The sequence below is a fragment of the Salarias fasciatus genome, chromosome 12, assembly GCF_902148845.1.
Source record: "Salarias fasciatus chromosome 12, fSalaFa1.1, whole genome shotgun sequence".
NCBI classification, from domain to species: Eukaryota; Metazoa; Chordata; class Actinopteri; order Blenniiformes; family Blenniidae; genus Salarias; species Salarias fasciatus.
The window spans coordinates 18,586,588-18,608,204 of NC_043756.1; the positions used below are offsets into that span (position 1 = coordinate 18,586,588).

Genomic DNA, 21,617 nt, shown 5'->3' on the forward strand with positions numbered 1-21,617 from the left:
GAACAAAGGAAGAAGCGAAGAAAACAATGTGAGAACTGCTGTCAGGTTTATGATCTCTGACATGATTAATGCTGCCGTGCAGATATGGAAACGACTGAAGTAGCTTTCGCAGATAGCCTCGGCCAAGAGAGGACAGAGAGGAAAAATGCAAATTGAAGACATTTTTCACAAACTGGGAACCGATGACGTAACAAAAGATGAAAACTGTCCAACAGACTGTTCAGTCCAACGTTGATGCTATTAAATCACAATCTGCCTTCCATAAGGGTCTCAAGGTATTTTCATGAAAAGTTTTCACATAAAGACCCCAAGCTCAGAATCACAGCAGTACTTTCTTGATGAGAGGCCGACTGGTACCAGGTTGGTCATTCTGTGAAGGTGGGTTGGTAAAAGCCTCTCATGTGCTCACATTTGTCTGTAGAACATCACTATATACGAGTATGTTCAGATTTCCTCAAGAAAATGAGGATTGCTAAATGGACTTTACTTGAAAAGCTGATTTTAAGCACACACCAAAGGTGATGACTGCCACGCAAGGTGTCAGCCCCCACTGCGATGTATGAGATTCAGTGTCTTACCTAAGGCATATGGTTAACTGAACCACCAACCTTGGGATTGGAAGATCAGCTGTTTCAACTGAGCCACAGTTGTACGCAGAATGTTCTGGCACTAAAAGAGAGAAATACTGGAGTTAAGATGATTTGTATCGTAAAAAGCCATTTATTTTTGCTCTAGCCCCATGGAGATCAAGCAGGACTGTGGATGACCCTTCAACTAAAATGAGACTGAAACCCCTGATCTCAAATATCATGCAAACGCAAGTCAACCAAATTTGTGTAACTGTATAACTTGCATAATCACAATGTCCAGAAATGCCCTCAAAATGTCCAGACTGGAGATCTGTTGACAACAATCTCTCTCTTGAAAACAACCGCCTACTGGAATCAACAAGTCAAGTATCCCAGTTTACAATCAGTCAGAGATGAAGGTTTTCTGGGAGGGCTCCCGCCCAGTCTGCCACACAGCAATCACAGCCTCACATAAAGCAGGTGCCCCGCCGGGGCAATCAGGGCTATTAGCTGGGGCATTACATAAGATTGCTACATGACTGACCCAGTACAAAGAGAAGCTGGGCAGAATTGTTGAACAAACTAACCTCCTCAATACTCGGTGTGCTTTCCACAAGAGCAAATAATAAAGAAACGTGAGCAGTGACGCACGTTCGCCGTCCGTTGCATGAAAATGTCGATTTCTGTACGTCATGATAATAAAAGCTCCACTTTAAAACAATGTTGGTCTGAAAAAGAGGGATGGTTTCAAGCACACATGTGGTTTGTACTGACTGATTCTCAAGACGTCGCCCATCTAAAAACAGATGAGGATTTATCGATTCTACCCTACAGGTTGTCAACTTTCTGCAATAAATGAAACTAATCTTGCTTCTTGGGGAAGTTCCTTTTTCTATGTTTTGTTCCCCTACTTTGACCTGTCCTATTTCTTGGATTCGGAGGTGCCACATAGTATGTTGATGTAGGAAGCTAATGGGCATGTGGTGGGATTCAAACCTGCGAGTTCTCGATCACACGTCTGCTTCCCTAACCTTAGAGACAGGACAACAAAGTGGATTTACAATATATGATCATCCAGCTGTACTAAGGTCACTTTGCCCTATGTGGCGTTTATTCAAAGACGACAATTTCATGAATGTTTAAATTAAATGAAACTTCTCATTTGTGTTTTGAGAACACAAATGAGAAATTCGGAATTGAGATTATTTCTACGATATGAGCCATTAGGAATGAAAGGAGTCTGACATCTCAGCTCCGATATGTGCCGGTCACGACACAGTTAACACAGTTGTTTGCTTCTAGCCAACAGTAAACAGATACCAATGTCTGGAACTTTCATACAGTTATCAGCTCAGTATTCACCTAATTTGTTTATTAGATGAGGTAATGGCCAGTCAGTACTTCCTTTGGACCATAGTAAAGATAAAAAGCCAGACATGGTATAAACTTGACTGCCAACAGTGTATTTGATAATAAAGTCGATTACTTCCTGAGCGATGGCATTTGGTATAGTACACTAACGTGAAGCATGTGATTAGTGGCCCATGCTCTCCATATGGCCGATGCCACGAGAAAAACTTTCCATGTGTCGGTACGAGCTGACGGACTGTGGAATGTTCTGGATGTGGAGATGAAGTAATGTCCAGATGTACCAAAGTTCAAGCCAAGAGTTTTACACATTGCAGGGAAAAGAAGAGGAATTTCAACAAACCACTAATTTTAATGTTGAATTACCACTTTTATATACAGTATATATATATATATATTTGCTTTCCTTTATTTGATTGATAACTAATCGGTAAATTCAAAAGAGAGTTTAACGATAAAGTAAAATATATGAACTGAGTTTATAATCTACTTAATATCCACTTCAGTACTGTACATTATTATAAAGTACATTACACTGGCCTTTCCAAATGCAGAGATCTGCTCTCAAACAAATAATCATTGTGATCAATCAAATATGAATATTTATATCTAACATCCTTATATCTAAATTATGCATTTTTTACAATGCATATTACTAGATATCTGAAGAAATTCAAAGAAAGCTGCCTATTTTGGACTCAAGATTGATCGATGGAAACAACTTCAAGTAAAATTGAATTTAACTTCTAGTATAAACATAATCATAACTCTCCTTTATGTCATATGTCAAACTATTCTTTTTTGGTTGTATTTCCTCCTGTTAACTACATAAACAATATTCAAATAGAACTAATGGTGAGATTGAGTATATTATAGCTTAAAAATAACCTAATATAAAAAAAATATATAAATACTGTAGTTTAAACTCGCACTTATTCACTTACAATAATGAACTTAATCTATGACATATGGTGAGTAAAAAATATTTGCTCTATTCATGTCTTTTTTTCTTGTGTTTGTAAGTATATTAATGTAGAAATAACAGCAGTATTACTACTGAAGAATTCCCCAAAATATATGACATTCAAAAATAAGAACCAGGCAACATGCAGGTATTTGAAAGGATAATGGCGTTTATTGATCTACAGTTATGTCCAGATTTCATATTTACTGAATCACAGAAAATCACAGGTGCGTTTGACAGTGCCAGGAGAAGTGCTACACTGTAAAGTTACACACTATATAAATACTGCTACAATCAAAATGTGCCAAAATCCTGAGAAGAATTATGAGTTTTTTTTATTTCTTTCTCTAAACATGTTTTCTAATAAGAATACAAAATAGCCGCTCAACAATACTCTCTTGGTCAAAACTTTAGCTTGAACACATTCAGGAAATTGCTGATTTAAACTCTCCCTCAGTGAACAGGATACACTGCAAATAAATTACATAACAACACACAATTCCAAAGCTTTACATTTCTTTCCAGAACATTTTTTTTTCTTCTTTTTTCCTTTTTTTTTTTTAGTTCGACTGTACAAACAATGTTACATTCCACAACAATTTCCAACAGGTGTTAAGACAATCATGAGTGGTAAAAATTGGCAGAAAATATACTTATAAAAGTACGGCGTATGTTTATTGCAGAGCTGTCTTCTTTTTTTTTTTTTTTTTAGAGAGGAACACTATATTCCCCTAGAAGAAATGCTACAGGTTTATATTGTTCCACTATGGGTCATAACTTTACAGAAGTGTGGTTACGCAGGTCGCGGATGGACAGGAATGTTGTTATTGGGAAAGGGTCTCCTCTGGCCCACCAAACAAAAGGCAGATTCAATCCGTGTCCGAGCCTATTCATGCATTCGTCCTGTGCTCATCAGTATTTGCCAAGCTCGCACTGGCCGGCGATAAAGCCATTCTAATTACCGCGTTGTCCTTTTGAACCAGCCCACTCCCGATTTTGTAAATGGGTTGCTTAGTCATAGAAGGTCGGCGTTTCGCTTCCCCGAGCAGTTTTCCCTTGAATCGATTTTTGTAGTATTTTCACTTTTTAATGCAACTGTCTTTACTATCTGGAGCCCCCTCTGGGTGGCCTTCAGTTGTTTTCTTGTGAAATCGTGGTTTCCTAAGAGAAGGAAGAAAAGAAAAAAAAAAACAGAATTCAGGTCATTAGTCGCTTGATTACAGCTTCAAAGCCTTTTAGGTCACTGCTGTCCAAAGTCAGGCCCCAAACACGCTCCGACCAACGCAGCTGCTGAGGCGTACGTCGAATGAAGTTCATTGTGTACCTCCACTCGTGTACTTCTACTATCTTATCTCCTCTGCTTTGTGTTGCAAAAGGTATGCTTATACAACGTGTAGATTTCAGATAAGACCAATGCTGTTGGCAGAGTTGCCACAAACAAGTTGAGAACCGACAGTGTCAGTGTCCACTTATTTTGCAAATAATCTTGAATGAGACACACTGAATGAGCCTAATTTGACAATTCTGAAAAAATGTACTCATGAATCCTGTTAAAGCTAGATTTGTGTTACAAAAGCAGCAGTCAGAAACACATTTAATGGATGAAATGGAAACATTTCCAGCATTGAAACTTCGAGGGGGGCTGCAGTAAACACACTGACAGGCTGCTGTCTTAATGAGAGCTTCAACTATCTATAAAAACTTTCCACTTCCTGCTCCCAAGGCATTTTGAGGATGGGGCGTCTGGGTGCTCAAATAACAGTCTGGTGTGTTCTTGTGTGTGTTAGTTAGAGGGTGTGGACCGAGGACGAGCTGCTCTGAACTGTAGACAGAAACAGGTCATTTGATTGCTAATGGGTGTTCTTATACTGGTGTATAAAATCTTATTAAATTATAGTTTGTGGAACATTTGTGTTTTACAGTGGATGAATAAACATCTTTTCTTTGCGGGAATAAAGTTTTTTTTCCTTCTTTTTCTGTATTAAAGCCATTTTAAAAAGTTGTCTTACGAATGGGGTCCTCTCTCCGTATTTGCTCCAGAAGGTCATCTTGACGGTGTTCTTGTGGCCTGTCCGCTGGTCGAAAGTCTGGCAGCTCTCGAACGGGGGGCTGTACAGATGCAAACTCACGGCGCACTCCGTGTGGCTGACGTTTTCCACACGATGCAGTCCGAGGGAGTCTAGAATGTGACCACAAACAGGGACAGTGTGAGACCGAGCTGGCTACGCTGGAACCGACAGCAGAGAGCAAATACCACCCCAGGACTATATTTACTTTCAGGAAACACTCAGTTGGGATTTTATAGCAGAGACCTAAATGCAGGTCTTTGTTAAATGTTATAAGAAGCTGGGAACTCCCGTTGGACCAATACGGAATTACGTAACTGCAGAGGATGGAAACTTGGTAATTACTGTGGACTATAAAAGATGCCACAAGTTTAAAAGTGCAGCCCGAGCTGAGTTTCCAGGAGCATGCCAACTCAGCAGAACAACACAAACTATGTAACTGTACTGAATGCAGCAGATTATAAGAACGTGAGAACGACGCCATGTTCAGAAAGATCTTAAATTTCACGTGCCACAGCAAAAATACAGATGGTGCATCAAAGCATCGCTCATAATGAAGGAGGAAAACCTCTTATTAAACGAAGGCGGCCATCACACAGTCTGGTTTTCTTACCGTTTATGTAGGCAACCCTGTTTTCCTGCAGAACCCTCTGTGACTTCTGGGTCATGTCTCCGTGTGCTTTAGAGTCTGGCCAGCTGAACAGCGTCTCCTTCAGCTGACCCTGGAGCAGCTTCATGAAGCAGTGGGAGTCCGTGTGGTCATGGATGCTGCTGCAAAGTGTCAAAGAGCACAAATGCATATGCAGGTTCAGAATATGTCCAAAACTGACCTTCTTATGACATGTAGGAGGGAAACATGTTTTATAGAAAACCCATAGGAGCAGAAATGCTTTAGCAATAATCCATAACATATGTATGACATCTTTCGGCTGCTGCTGCCAAATCTGCTGCACGCACATTTACAATCTGGTAGACATTAGTTTTACCACATATCTGCTATGCTATAAAAATAAGTCATAATCCCACCCTATCATTGTAGTTAGTTCTGTTTAGAAAAACAACTCAGCTTGAACTTGAGCATTCTCTATCAGCCGCAGCCAAGGCTGTGAGATAAGCTGGTATTTGCTGACAAAGTGGAGCATGCAATAAATATCAAATAATGTGTATTTACATAATACCTCTGTCAACATTGGACCCTCTTATCTTTATTAACTAATACAACCGTTACAAAGGAAAAACACTTATCTATATGGAATGCAGTTCCTGCAACTTGTTATCAAAACCTCAAGCTTCTTACGATGAGTCAATTAAAAACAATTAGATTATATCTGCATTGCTACAGCACTGTAGAATGCAGCGTGGTACAAGTAAATCCAAATCCGTGTTACTTTTTGATAAACAGATCGTCACATACATGCATTTTTCTTTATATTTAATGATCTCACCTGCCATGGCCTTCACCCCAGCAGAGGATCATGAGATTGAACTTCCCGTTACCTGAGTCAACCAAGTTCCTTGTGTATCTGCAATGGAAAATGTTTGCACGATTACTGTATATAATTTAATTTACACAAAACATATATGACAGAACTGTAAATCTTGTGACTTTTATGGGAAAAATTAATTTGGAAAATATTCTGTAAGAGAATAGAGAATAGAACTCATATCATAAGCAATGACAACGAAACCTGATAAAACAATGATATTCAATGTTTTTCAGTAATGATAATTTGATAAGGTGAATCAAATCATCTGATGCTAATCTTACTTATAATAAAAATCAGAATAAAAACACTTTATTGATCCATTGTTAGGGGATAAAAAATAATAATAAAAGATAATAAATGAATGAAAGAGGATTCATAGACCTATACTGGTACTGAATAAAGCATAGATTCTTCAGATGCAGACAGTTTCAGGTATCAAATTTTATTAGGAATAGATTTCAGCATTCTATTTTTTCAATACTCTGCACATTTTTTGTCTTTTCTTCTTGCTCTGTCACGCTCTAAATCTATTTGAGCGTGACAGAGCGTGACTCTGTGCCACCACAGAGCTGCATGCAGCTGGTGGCACCCCAAACATCCATCTCTGCAGAAATCGGCGGGTGTGTTTTTGGTTCTGGCTGCTGATTGGAGGGCTGTCTCTCCCACCCTCCCCGCCATTAATCCCTCACTCATCAAAACACAGGGGCTGCGAGCTTTTCTCCATTCTCAACGAAGAGTCTTTTTTTTTTTTTTTTTTTTTTTTTTAATGTGACAGTAAAAATAAACAATGAACTTTTAAAAAAACCAGTGCTTCATGTAAACATTTAATATGGCATTAACTTTACTGAGACAGAAACTACTTTTCTTTCAAATTATAAAAGACCATTTCAATTGTATACATTAAAAAAATGCATTCCAAAATTATAGCGCCATATACATGCAGTCAACTATTTGAAAAAAGTGATATTTTAAAATGAGAAAAGTAAAAGCAATCATGAATCATGCAGGGAGAAAACAATAGTAAAAATACAACTTGATAAATACAGTGCAAATGTATTGATTAGTATAATACATAGTAATATGATAGAATTTGCGCAGGTTTGATATAACAGAAGTTATTTTACCTGTACTGGTCAAACTTTGCATACTTCATCCACTCCTGAGGTTTGCTCTCATATGATTCCATGATATCTTGAACTTCTTCCACATTGATGTTGTCACTTTCGAAGATGTGGTGCAGGGTTTTGATCAGGTCATCCAGAGTCTCTGGCTTCACCACCTCGGTGTGCTCCATGTCTGTGCTGCAGTGCACCAAACTTTTTTTCCTCTTCCTCTTTTTTTTCTTCTTTTTTTCAAAAGAGTGAAAACGACTGATTTCCTTTGCCAACTTTGCACAGTGACTTTACTTTTTATAGGGGAGCCACAATTTGGGAGCGAACTGGTGTTGGACTGTACCACTTTGTGGGGAAAAAAAGTAAACGCCCACAAGACATGGAAAAATGTAAATTAAATTAGCAATGAGTGCTCACTCATTTAATACAAAAATAAATGACAGTATCTGCACCACATATACTCCTTGAATATTCTTTATATGTAGTTTTGTCTGTAAAAAAAAAATCAAAGTTTGCATTCATGTCACACATTAACAAGTTGGACTAATCCTCTCTGAGTCCAATTCCACCACGTTGTCACAAAACACAACCACCCCTTTTACCCCCTTCCTTTCTCTTACTGAAGCATTCCTCTAACAATAGCTGTGGAGCCGCTCCTCAGAAACCCAATCAACAGCTCTCTCTCTGCATTTCCAAGGTGTGTGATGACACCATTCACCCACAAACAACAGGGGCTGGGAAATAATAAAAAAAAAAAATAAATAAAAAAAAAAAACATGAAGGGGAGAAAAGGTTTAAGAAAATTTTTCTTGATCAATATTTAGTTAGTAGTAAGTCAAAAGATGATGAGATGAAGTGCGAAAAGTGGGACACTGGTTAAATAATCAGAGAAGTCCTACTTCATTTTACTGCAGACGTGTTTCAAACCAACATCATAGGCACCAGATGTGCTATCAAACCAAAGGAGATTTAATATTTTGATAAGAATTTAAAAAAAAAATGCTCTTTTTCGTGTATTTTTGGATAAGTCTAAGTCTATAATAGGAGGGAGAAGTAAATGAACCGACTGCACTCTTCCCCTTAGTAAACAGCGTGTAAAGAGCATGGAATCAAAGTCAACATTAGGCAGTGACTTTTATACCAATGAAATTAATGATCTGTGCACTGTTTCTGTTTGTTTTCCTAAATCAGGCCATTTAAAAAAAGCAGGACTGACTGCATGTTTTAACTTTCTAGCAGTATTTGCACACTTAAACTCAAAACTCAGTCCCAGAGGGTCAGACATGTGTTTTTGTGATCACAGCCTCTCTCTGGGCTGCTGTTGGAGCTGTTGGTCAGGTCCGTCCTGTACTAACATTCACACCTTCTCCATAAATTATCACTGAGATCTACAAAGCATTCCTGCACAGATGAAAGAGGGCCTCCTCCACCTGTTTCCCCAAGGAAATAACTCAGTGAAAAATAGCACATGTGGTGAAAACGTCAGAGTTTTTGTTTGTTTGTTTGCTTGTTTTTATTTTTGCACTGATTTACAGTTGTGGTTTGGGCATGCAGATAATACACAGAGAGCACTGCTTTACCCAGGGACCCTTTCAGACACATGGAATGAAGAAAATCATTAGAGCATTTAAAAAAGTAGGTGCTATTATTCAAATGTTCAAATTTAACTCCAAAATAGCAACTGAGCTGCAACATTTTTGCAGAATGGCCTACTCCTTGTGTCACTGTGCCAAAGGAAACTTTTGTGCAGCCAAGAAAGATTCAGGTCATTCATGGTTACTCCAGAAGGAAAATTGGAGAAAAGTGGAGAACTTTCTTTGCATCAATGTTAAGGCTGAGTTTTTTTTCCCCTCTGAAGCTGCCACATCATCAGAGCCTGGTGTTCTTTTTGCTCCACCTTGTGGCTATAAATTACAGTCTATTTCATCCATATTCTACAGGTGACAAAAAAGTGACTTTGGTAAGAACCACTTTCAAACGTTAAAAAACAAAACAAAACAAAAAAAAGAAAAAATCTAATCAGAGACCCATTTTAATGTATGTAAGCAGGGTTACAAATAATTTAACTTTAACATCTTAAAAGAATTCTTATTTCACTGGAAGTCAAATAGAACCCTCCTGACTGAGAAGCATGGCAACAATGTATCAGTTTAAGTGACGTCATCATCTCCGTCCGATGTATACAAATGAACAGCTATGCAAATTAGATGGTGATGTCATTTAGAACTTTTCTGACTGGTGTTGGCAACAATGTATCGGTTTTAAATCAGCTGTTTTTGCAAAACACAATAAAGTGTATCAAATTTAATTTCATTATTAAGTATTTAATGTAAATATTGTCAATATTTCACATTGTGCAGAGAGATAGAGAGAGAACAGAAGATTTAAAAAAGCCACAAAAGAAGGAAATACAAGAAACATACAAAAAACAAAATAACAAAGTGAAACTTTTGGTTAAAATTTTTTTTCCTGACATAGCATTACAATATATTGCCTTAAAAACAAAATTAATCAATCAAACACATATATAACCAGAGGGGAGCATTAAAATCTAAAGGAACAACAACAGCTACTTCAAGGTATAACACTGTATTTTTTATGTTAGAATGAATGAAATTAAAAAAAATCAGACAAGACAAATCAGTAATTGTGGTGTCATTTCAAAGACATTTAAAGACATACTGACACTAAAACCATTTTACACTATCAACCAGTGACCTCTTTTTCTGTCATAATTGTATAATAATACCATGTGAACGTTACAATTGTTGTAATAATTATAATAATGTTAAACAAAAACCACAACTGTAAAACAAAGCTTTTTAATTGCTCATATTTGAGGTGAACACAACATAAGGGTTCAGCATTATTGTGCACATCATGCAAATATAAACATATTTCATTATCCGGTAAGGTAAAGATAAGTATTGATGATTGCATCATGAAAGGTTCTGACGCCCCCGTGAGGATATTCTGGGTATTACATATAGGAAACGCGGCTCCGGCTTGACCCATCGCGGCTACTGTAGTTGGAGGAGGTGGTGGGGGAGGGAGGAGGAAAAGGGGGAGGAGGAGGGCTGCTCCTTTGACGTGGATTATTTCCGTAAAGAGACGATGGAGTAGCAGCGGCGTGTAGCTCGAAGCTATCCCGTATCGACCCTTAAACCGAGCCGGGATTAGGCGCTGACCCCCAGCCAGAGCTGGGTTCAGCCCGGTAGTCTTACCCCAGTCTGTACAGACTGCTCCCTTTCTGCTCCCCGCCTCCCTCCCTGCAGCTACAATCATGATTAAAGCCATTTTAATATTCAACAACCACGGGAAACCAAGGCTTTCGAAATTCTACGAGCATTATGTGAGTAAAACACTGTTTTGTCATTGTTGCTCTGATTGATTTCCGTGTTTTCCAGAGCGTCTGATAGGCCAAGATGACCAAAGTGAATTAAAAAATCATGATCCATGGCTGGGAACACACTTTGTTTCATGTTTTCTTATGCAATCGGGAGCGCGTGCTGACTGTTGCAGGCTGTTTGAATGAACGGGCGTGTGTGTACTTCTGCTTTTGTTCTCCAAACTGATCCAGATGTCTCAGATGTCAACGTTGTCCTTTAAATTATGAATAATTTAATCCCGGCTATCACATTGCCGCTGAGCCTGCCGAACGAGCAGGATCCGGGAGCCCGTGAAAATCCAGCTGTGCTGATGCACTCATGACCGTGGAGTGAGTCCACTGTTTGTGTCACATGACTTTAATGACGCCCTTGTGAGTGGCTCGTGCTCACTTCAGCCTCAACACAGCTGGATCCATCAGCTCAGCGCAGGGGTGTGTTGGTACCACCAAGTGGACCAGCTCATCCAGAAAGGCTGCAGGTAACAGCAGCCAGGTGAGTCAGGGACATTCACTCTGAACTGGGTTTATAGCTGTTGCTTTTATTCAACATGAATTTGTGAGACAAGCAGCATTTAGCTTCAGTTTTTGTTTTTTATATATATATATATAAAATTTTGGTCTGGTACTAACAGCAGGCCCAGACTGATGATGATAAGAATACATATAATATAAAGAAATAATAATTGTTCTTCCTCGGTGAAGGGAGACTCCTCTTCCCTCAAAATCTCTCCAATAAAGCATTTAACAAAAAGCAAATGTTTCACATTTTTTGTTTGGGAAGACTTTTGCAATCATTCTCTGTTGATTCAGATCTATAGATTTAACTGTGACTTGGGCAAAACAGTGGTTTTTTGGAAGTCTTGGTAAATTCACAGCCGTCTGTAATATAACAGACTAAATGGTTTTACAGTAACAGCAGAAAAGTCAGCCAAAGTACCTTTTCCTGTACCTGCAAATTGATTAACCTCATCCTCCTGATCCAACAGTGCCAAACACACCTTACTAAAATCAATGGCATTCATTAAACTTTTCAGACTTGTAGCCATGTGCTGTTTGAAGAATGGAGGCAAAACACTAGTAGTGACTTTGCTGACTTGACGAAACTATGAAGGGCTTCATCACTGTTAATAAGACATGAGTTTGGCTATTGGATGAGAAAAAACTGTGATATGGGATTTTTGTGGTGTTTTTAGAAAAATATCCAATCTTTAACGAAAGAAAAAGCAGAGGAAAAGATGAATGGGACAGTTTCTGATTAAAACAGTCTTTCAGCTACAGTTCCCAACATTCTTCTGATGATTAGAGATGTGCTGTATTAATGTGTTTGCACTTCAGGATGATAAACTGCGATTGATTGGATTATAGGAAAGCCATACAGACACCATCTGCTCTGTTACCAGCCGAGGTGTCGGCTTACCGGCCGGCCGCATCTAAAATTTCACACAGGCTGCTCGCTGTGAAAACTGCCTCCAACATGCAGTTTGTTTAAGGCAGTTTGCCGTTAAGGCCGGGCCTCGGTTTGCTCTTTGAGATTGTGCAGGCAGACACAAGAAGATGAGCTTACTGTGTGTGTGTGAAGGGAGTATTTGTTTTGTTAATTTGTGCAGGACGCCTGGGTGACATGTTTGGAGGAGGACAGTGAAATATATCCACACACTGTTCTGTTTGCTCATATATCTCATGCTCCATGGATTTATATATAGACATCTGTGTTCCATTTTATTGAAAAAATGACCTTGCTGATTGCTGTAAAAAAGCAAAATGTAGGGAATCACACAAGTGTAAAATATACATTGAATTTCTAGCAAGTTTACACTTTGCATTCATATCCATCGTCACATTACATTTTGCTATAGTTGTTTGATTGTCTGGTCTGCAACAGTGATGAGTTGTAGAACTGTAGATGTCACATGTTTGTGAATTTCATCGGAGGGGAGCAGTGTTGCTGCACTTTCTCTTCAAATCTGTATTTTAAATACAGGAAGTGAGAACCAGGATCTGTCACGGCTGCTAATTCGCAGTCCTGTAATGGAAGCTGTGCGGGTCTGGCGCTGTGAGTCACATGACCAGCTGTGGACTGGTCACCCTTTCCGCTCCTTGTGCGCACTGACCTGTTATGGACCTCTGAGAAGGCATTAGCACCCGCACTCCCTGTTAAAGCTGCAACTTTCACCTCACATTGAAACACGCTTTCCTTGGATTCACAGTAGAATCATTTTTTTTTTGCAGTTTAGTAAATTAAAACCTAATACATGTTTCTCTTTTAAGCCTTTAAACAATACATTCCAGGAGACCTTTTTTTCCCTGTTTACTGTAAAAAGCCCAGGGATATTTGAGGGTTTAAACAAAATCTCATCCTTTGGTGAATTACAAGATAAGCCTGTGCTGATTCTGTTTGTCTAGTATAATCATTGACTCTGTGGCCTGTGGGTAATATTGCGTGTTTGACTATGAAAAAGAGAAAGATTGGTATATAAATCAGTTTGTGGCAGTACATGAACTCTTGGGGGGAGAAGAGAGACCAGCATTATTACACCTGCTAGCTCCATCCATGACCGGCTGTAAATCCTGGAAGCTGGAAGCAGATAAACAACGCACCGTTTGCCATTTCCTGAATGTCTAACAGGATCCTTTCGCTCGTTTGTCCTGCAGAGCGAAGACACGGAGCAGCAGATCATCAGGGAAACCTTCCACCTGGTCTCAAAAAGAGATGAAAACGTCTGTAATTTCCTCGAAGGAGGAATGTGAGTTACGAAGTGCCCTGTTCGGTCTCTTTGTTCCCGTTTCCCAACGTTATAGATTCACACTTCAGCTCTGCAGTCAGTGCAGGTTAATACACTGATGTTACATTACAGGGATTCATTTCACACCCAGTAGGAAAGACAATCAATAGGAACAGTGTTTGTTTGATGTTCATTCATCATTCATGAATGAGGAACTAGGTGTCTTTTTTTGTTTTTTTTAACCTCTTGGAACTTCTCCTCTCACGTCTTGCTCTTTTATCTCCCCCACACGACGTGCAATGAGAAATATTACTGATTAGTAATCAAATAATCCACAGTTCCTGATTTCAGTGGTTCCACTGGAAAAATGACAAAAGTTCCTGTTTATAAAAGCAGTTTCCTGCCACTTTATCTTATTTTCACGTGTTGTTTTTTTCTCCACGTGTTTTTGTGTGTCACAACATGTTTGCTTCAACCTTTTTCCGTGACCTCCTGACGACCTTTAGTAGAGCAGAGATCTGAATGTGCATCAGACAGCAGCGATAAATGTGTGTTTTCTTCTCTCCTGCGTTGCAGGCTGATTGGAGGATCGGACTACAAGTTGATCTACAGACACTACGCCACGCTTTACTTTGTGTTTTGCGTGGACTCTTCAGAGAGCGAGCTGGGAATTTTAGACTTAATCCAGGTAAAAAAATAAATAAAAAATAAAAAACTGACAGACTGGAGCGCATCGGCATTGTGCAACACTGAGCTAAGTGACAAGGTATCGATTATTTCCAGGTATTTGTGGAAACGCTGGATAAATGCTTCGAGAATGTCTGCGAGCTCGATTTGATTTTCCACGTAGACAAGGTAGGATAATCATTTGACACCCTCACTGTGCCACATTTATCTGTCTGCCACATGTCGAGCAGCTGTTGTCACGTTTTGCTGTTTCCCGCAGCTTGAAGACAAAATATGTTTTAATTAAGAGGAGATGTGATTAGTTTATGTTTATCACTGATTAATGGGTTTTTTTTATTATTGGTATATGTCTGTCAACATTTTTTTTTCATAACATGCTTCGACAGAAAACGGAAATAATCAAAATTGTGCATGTCATGCTCATTATGGCGTGGCTCTAGAAGAGTGCGACAGCTCCTTCTGATGGAGTAGTGTGATCACATACAAGCTGTCCAGTCAGGTGAAGAAAATGATCAACTATTGTGTTTTCTAAAACTGTGAAAATGTGGCTTCATGCTCATTTCAATTCCCAGTTCCAATCACTAAAAATAAAAACCTTGGTATTGGTTTACTTCACTTCATTCAATCTTCTCTGAATCCAGAAGAGGCTGTTTTGTGTTTGTCTTGCTGCAGTGTGTAGGACGCTCAGCTGAGGGCAGATGATAACAAGAAGACTTTACATCGCTACCCTCGTCTATATTATTGACACACACAGTTTGCTGACTTTGTTCGTTCGTCTGTGCCTCGATCGACTTTCAGCATTTCTTTAAAATTGATCCTGCTTTGCATTCCAAAACACAACAAAAAAAAAACCTTTCTCTCCAGAACCTTCCCCGTCTTCTGCTGTAACGCACGCACCCGCCTCTTTCTGTCTCAGGTTCACAACATCCTGGCGGAGATGGTGATGGGCGGCATGGTCCTGGAGACCAACATGAACGAAATCATCACGCAGGTGGACGCCCAGAACAAGATGGAGAAGTCGGAGGTAAGCGTGACCCCCGCCCGTTGAACCGTACGTACGACCCGTCCCCCACCTCCCAGCTCTCCGAGGTATTGTATCCAGTATGCAGGCATGTGTGTATGCTGCACCCTGCATGCATCTCTCCAGTGACCTTGTGGATGCTCCCTACCTACTCTTGAGTGTTTGTGCTATTTATTTTTTTCGGCCTCTCCTTCTCTTGCTGCCGCGCTGCTCTCAACGCAGATCAGGACATGTTTTTCTCTTTGTGTCCCCCCCAGTTTTAAATGACAGCGCCATAGTCATCCCTTCTGTCATGATGATAGAAAACTTTACCATTATTCGATGCACCTCCAGAATCTGTGACCATTAAATCTCCCATACCATCCAGATTTGACATGTAGTGTTGACAGCAGGCTGTATCTCCACATACTCATGGCTTTAGAGGCGAATGTGAGTTTTTAAAATGCTTTTTTCCAATGTGTTTTGTAGCATCTGCACATCGGTGTCCTTGCTTAGATGTTCGCTCTATGCAAGGACATTGCTTTGCTTTCCATACAGCTTCTGCCAGCAGATAAACATCCATTTCTTTGTTGGAAAGTTGTAATCAGACAGACAGCCAGAGACAATTTCATAAATTGATGTAGTTCTGCAAAGTGTGGATTTTAGCCTCTGATAAAATGCTAAAACTGTACTAATCGTTTGGCTTTGTTTGCATTTTATTAACAATATACACAAGATGCTGAGTCAGTTTTTTTCCCTTTTTTTTTTTGCTGAAATCCTTTTTACTTTTGCAGATGAGACACACTAGCATTAAGAAGCTGCACAGATTTGTTTTGTAATATTTTTTAACTTGCTGATCACTTGTGTGCGCTCATGTTTCTATAGTGTCGAAGTATATATTTCTTCATATTTTCCAATAATCTGAGCTGCATTGTGTGCTTTTAATCAGACAGACTCTTCTTTTCCAATTGAACGTTCTGTAAGCAAAGTATTTTACTGTTTTTCCAGTCATCAGAGCTGCTCTGTCTCTTCCCTCTTGGACCTACCGTAGACCACAGTTTGTTTTTTCGACACTGATGCTGACTGGAATGGACACAGCTCGTTTGCAGGAACCGTGTCTGGGGAACGAGAAACGAGCTGTTCTTTTTCCTGACCGGCAAACGACGATCATACGGCATCAGTGCAATCTCACCAAAATTCTATTTCTCGATTTAAAACTTCACTTTTTTCCCCAGTGAAGAAAGTTACCACTTTGGAGCTGGCGCATGTGGTGTATGATAGGTCCTATCACTTTTTTTCTGTGCAGATAAACTGTAATTACTTTAAATCTGCTTTAACATTCCTCATTCCTCTTTTTCCTGACCCTGTCCAGTTCTTTCCATTCTTCTCTCTCTTTACAGACGTTTATCTTTCAGTCTACCAGGCAGGACAGGTAGACACAGGTACTGCTAAATTTACAACCGAAGTCCTTTAACCTTAACTGAAGTTGACTCCCCCGTTGAGTCCCTCCATACGGCCCTCCATGTGATAGCCGACTGACGCCACTAACACGCAGCAGGGATCTTTCATGGCAGACTCAAAAATACCTCGAAGAGTGTTACAACCCCGCCAATAACTAGTTGGATTTCTATTTTTTTTTTAAATTCAGCACTGTGAGTTTTGGGGCTCTACTCAGGTTTCTTTATTTTTTTGCTGGTCATTTAAATAAATTAAACAGTCGAGATAGTTTATAACCACCCAACATCCCTAACACATTTTTTTAATTTAAAAAAAAAAAAAGAGAAGAACATCAGATTTCACTGAGCAAGAAATGCAGTTCATTAGTTAATTATATCCTAGACTGTATACGTTGGCCTGAAACAACATCAGGGAGTTACTCATCTAAGCCAATAAACTGCGTCGCACATAGCACCGCATGAATAATACACTTCAGCTTTTATGCTTCCGCGCTGGCGAGCGCCATCGGCCAAAGGCAGTGTGCTTTCGCACTGTCCGCCCAGTCAGTCATCCGCCACAAAATGTATGTTTGAGCTGATCTCAATGTGCCGATCAAAGGTCCCGATCATAAATGTCGTCATGTGGTGATTGATTACGTATGACCTGCTCTCATATTAATGTGGAGAGGAATTATCCAGGACAGCTTTGATTTTTCTAACAAGCCTCTATTGGCTTTCTTTCTACTCATCTGTGATAGCAGCTCAGGAAGGATGGAAAAAAGAAGCTTTTTTTCTGAGTTGAACAAGAGATATCATTCACACGTGTATGAGCAATGGCCTCTTGTGTCAAAACATGGTCCATTGATTTTATTTCATGTATATAATCTGATATTCATGTTGCATACAGCACTAGTTCATCTGATCACTGCAAATTACTGCAATATTTAAACAGCCACAATGTCTTCAGTAAGATTATTTGATGAGACATTTTTGTCCACATAAGTGCAATTTCAAGCAAGCATAGTATAGAAAAATATTTCCCAAGAAAACTTGTTTTGTTCATTTAGAAAAATCATTATTTTCTATTTGATCAAACAACATTTTAGCATATCAGCTTCAGCTGTACCTCATTAGCCATGAAAATGCTATTGATCGCAGAGAACGTGAATGGGAACGTTCCTCAAACTCCTCCATCATGACCTTAAATGTGATCTTTGAATATTTTTATCCGTCAAATAGAGGCGATTAGTTGTCTTTTGAGCTTTTGAGAGGAAACCTTTTGACTTGCTCCGAGAACCCAGAGAATCAAACCGCTGTTGTGCCATCCACAGCTGGCGTTACTATTTCTGTGTGTCTTAGTCATACAGCATTTAATTAAAACCCACTATAATGGAGTCGCACAGTAGGCCTCTTGGTGACCCGCTGTGAGACGACACCACCCTGAACACTGAGCCCATGTGCTGGATCAGCATTCCTCTCCATTAAACGACACAACCATCGTTCCATCCAACACAAGTCTCCTTGATTCTTGGCAAACGGAAGAATGTCCCCGGAGACAAACGGTCCATTGAAATAACCTTGTGCCAAAGTAAAGTGGATTAATCTGCATTCCAGACGTGCTTTGTGTGCCTCATACCACTTGATGGTTTAGAAGGGAGCTCATTTTAACGTGTCTAAAAAAACAAACCAAAAAAAATACTATTTTTTTTCAATATCTTTTGGTCATTTTTGGGTCTGTCTGCCAAAGATTCAAGCAGGGGGATCTCTAACTGCAGTGATTCTCAAATGTCTGCTCACACTAGAGACCAAACACATCTAATCATTCACTCCCGGTAGATCTGTTGTTCTAATAAATCTTAAACACTTGTGCACATTTATCTCATACAACATTGAGATTCATTGTGTTAGAGTGAAATGCCTCCTCTGTCCCTGAAACTAGAAATCCCATCGTAGCGTAGTATTAGTAGGCTTAGAGCCTCGTCGTGTCCTCACTAGCTGACACTGTAGCTGTGTACATGCCTCAAACTTCTTGTCACTCTACTCACTAACATATAACCCAAAAACATTAGCTAACAGCCAGGTTTAGGCTTTCCAGAAGTAACTTTTAAAGGTACAGTATCTCCTGGAATGTTTTGGAAGATTTGACCCACGCGCTCCTCAGACACCTATCTATTCGAGCATCATTTCCGTCTTCATATCCAAATCCATTTTTCCTGCTTTATCCAAATCTCTCCTGGCATTTTTACCCTTACCGGTCCTCAAGAGTCCGGTGGGTTCACTTCCCAAGCAATGCTGCCTCCTGTCCATTAGAGGAATGTCCAGAATACTGCTCAGTACATCGACATCAGTGAATGAGTGTTCTAGCGTAGTCTGTCCTCACAGTTGACTCATAATTGGCTCTGGTTGTGATGTAAGTCATTCAAAGAAAAAGAAATAATAATGATAATAATAATAATAATAATAATAATAATGCATGTGCGTATGGAGCTATGAAGGCATCTGAATGTACATTTGCACATGTTGTCCGTCTCAGTAGCCGTCAGTGCTTTTGCATTTTGTTAGCAGGTGACTGTTTTGTTTTTGTTTTTTGTTGATTTTGTTTGCGTCTAGTGTTCTGTTTTAGCACTATTTACATATACGTGTGTGTGTGTATGTGTGTGTATGTGTGTGTCCAGTGTTCACTGTTCAGTGTCTGGTCATTTGCGGCATGTTTTTTCTTCTCACTTGATCGACTGGTATCTTATCAATGCTCCCTGTGTGTGTTTTGTGTGTGTTACGTTTGTGTGTGTGTGTGTGTGTATAGGCGGGTATTGCAGGAGCGCCCGCCCGCGCCGTATCAGCTGTAAAGAACATGAACCTCCCGGAAATGCCCAGAAACATCAACATTGGCGACATCAGCATAAAAGTGCCAAATTTACCCTCCTTCAAATAGTGGCGGCGAGATCCTGAGCCTGCAGATGTCAGCCAATGTTTACGGTGATGATGATGATGATGCAATCTGTTTACCAAAACCTCAAATTACCAACTTTTATCAAAAGTATATATCTAGAAGGTACTGTGTGAATTGACACTCCTTGTTCTGGTGTTATCTCTTGTTTTCCTGTTGAAAGAATGATTTCTTTTTTTTTTTTTTTTTTTGGAAGGACAAGTTTGAAGTATTTATTTATCACTGGTACATTCCTTCTGCCTCAATGGAGGTCAGTCCAACTCCTCCACGATCGATCTGTGTCAGTTTGTAGCTGAAATCATTTCACTTACTAAAATATTTACCGGAAAGCAGGTTGTGACATTTTGGGAGAGTCTTGCTGGATTGTTTCATCTCCCGACTAGAAAAATCAATCGAGAAGAGTAAATGAAACAGTTTTCGCATCCCAAACTGGAACAGGTGTGCTACAGTATTCAGAGTGATACTTTATAGAATATTATTTTGCAGAGAGTGTGACAGAAATATGGAGATATATAAGATGAAATGTTTTTTTTCTTCTTGTTTGTATGCAAAATATTTTTCAATGATTTGTCATGTATTATGAAATTCTATTCATTTTCATCAGTGCATGATTTTTTTTTTCTCTTCTTTTTCAACTTAATAAACTCTTGAAACTCACCATTTTGCTTTTGGACTGTTTCCTTTGTGTTATCTTATGTTACCTAGTTGAATTTTACAGTTGTTTTAACAGTGAGTGAGAAATACAGACTGCGGAGGCCATTTGAATACAGTGAACTCATTGTCATGTTCAAGAAACCAGTCTGAGATGATTCGAGCTTTAAGACATGGCGCGTTATCCTGCTGGAAGTAGCCATCAGGAGATGGGTAGACTGTGGTCATAAAGGGATGGACATGGTCAGCAACAATACTCAGGTAGACTGTGGCATTTGCAACGGTGCTCGATTGGTACTAAGGGGCCCAAAGAGTGGCAGGAAAATATCCCCCACAGCATTACACCATGGCCACCAGCCTGAACTGTTGATACAAGGCCTGTGATTGGCTAATTTGAAATTTGCGTTAACGAGCAGTTGGACAGGTGTGCCTAATTAAGTGGCCAGTGAGTGTATATTGACAATCATTTGACCTGATAGCTGAAATGAGCTCAGTAAAACCAATTTCATTAAAGAGGCAGAATAATTGATACAGAAAAGTCATTAACATAAAGATTTGTTTAATTCCAAATATGCGTACTGTGAGATTTATACAGTCACTTCTATTATATGACATGTATTTTTCATGTATGTCGTTTTCTCTTTCAGTAACAGTGCATCCTTTTTTAGGCAAACACTGATCTTTTATTTCTAGCTTTACAGTGAAGACTGTGACGTATACATTTACCACAAAGAAATCAGATAAGAACAGACTCTGAGCTGGATGACTGATTGACCTTAATCAAACATTTCAATAAAGCAAGAGGTCAGGAACCCCTGAAGGCAAACTTGCTCAATGGTCAGATATCTGAAGGAAGAAAGACAAGAAAGCACTGACTGAAGCCAGCAGGAGAGATGCACATGAGATGAGCTGCAATGCGATAGTTGCTTGAAGCTTTGCCTTCCGCTCTACACTTTGGAAACTTGGGAACCTTCAATAGTCCTATGAAACATAGCATTATGCAGGTGTAACAATGGAAGAGCTAAGTTTCCCTCAGAATGACTCAAAACAGTGAAACTTCAATATTCTTTACAAAGTAGAAATTATTTTAGAATTATTGCATCTAAATGAAAATCTTTTTTTTGTGTGTCTTATTTTAGTTCATTGAAAATATTACATCTGTTTTCTAATCATTTTAACTGGACGCCATATACTTCCAATAACAAAAATTCCACAACTT

At 39.3% G+C, this 21,617-nt stretch overlaps 2 protein-coding genes across 4 annotated transcripts; one reads left to right on the forward strand and one right to left on the reverse strand.

Moving 5' to 3' along the window:
- Window positions 1–3,052: 3,052 nt before the first annotated feature.
- On the reverse strand, window positions 3,053–7,855 carry cdo1 (cysteine dioxygenase, type I). The gene is made up of 5 exons (XM_030105755.1): window positions 7,579–7,855; window positions 6,413–6,490; window positions 5,581–5,738; window positions 4,911–5,080; window positions 3,053–4,062 (listed from the first exon to the last, which is right to left on the reverse strand). The coding sequence occupies exons 1-5, from the start codon at window positions 7,746–7,748 to the stop codon at window positions 4,033–4,035; spliced, it is 606 nt and encodes a 201-aa protein (XP_029961615.1). The 5' UTR covers window positions 7,749–7,855; the 3' UTR covers window positions 3,053–4,032.
- A 2,760-nt stretch (window positions 7,856–10,615) lies between these two features.
- On the forward strand, window positions 10,616–20,404 carry ap3s1 (adaptor related protein complex 3 subunit sigma 1). Of its 3 annotated transcripts, none has more exons than XM_030105009.1 (7): window positions 10,616–10,918; window positions 13,607–13,698; window positions 14,254–14,365; window positions 14,461–14,532; window positions 15,281–15,388; window positions 16,737–16,806; window positions 19,604–20,404. In XM_030105009.1, exons 1-7 carry the CDS (start codon window positions 10,850–10,852, stop codon window positions 19,747–19,749), a joined length of 669 nt encoding a protein of 222 aa, XP_029960869.1. In that variant the 5' UTR covers window positions 10,616–10,849; the 3' UTR covers window positions 19,750–20,404. The 3 variants fall into 3 exon arrangements, with proteins under 3 accessions (XP_029960869.1, XP_029960871.1, XP_029960870.1); XM_030105011.1 differs by having other exon boundaries at window positions 16,765–16,806; window positions 19,604–19,673; XM_030105010.1 differs by lacking the exon at window positions 16,737–16,806.
- Window positions 20,405–21,617: the final 1,213 nt, after the last annotated feature.

Coding starts and splice junctions, on each gene's coding strand:
- cdo1 (XM_030105755.1), bottom strand. CDS start 7,748: ATGGAGCACACCGAGGTGGTGAAGCCAGAGACTCTGGATGACCTGATC. Junction 5,739..6,412: donor TGGGGTGAAGGCCATGGCAG/GTGAGATCATTA, acceptor GACACTTTGCAG/CAGCATCCATGACCACACGG. Junction 5,081..5,580: donor CAGGGTTGCCTACATAAACG/GTAAGAAAACCA, acceptor GTCACATTCTAG/ACTCCCTCGGACTGCATCGT.
- ap3s1 (XM_030105009.1), top strand. CDS start 10,850: ATGATTAAAGCCATTTTAATATTCAACAACCACGGGAAACCAAGGCTT. Junction 14,366..14,460: donor GAATTTTAGACTTAATCCAG/GTAAAAAAATAA, acceptor GATTATTTCCAG/GTATTTGTGGAAACGCTGGA. Junction 15,389..16,736: donor ACAAGATGGAGAAGTCGGAG/GTAAGCGTGACC, acceptor GACCCTGTCCAG/TTCTTTCCATTCTTCTCTCT.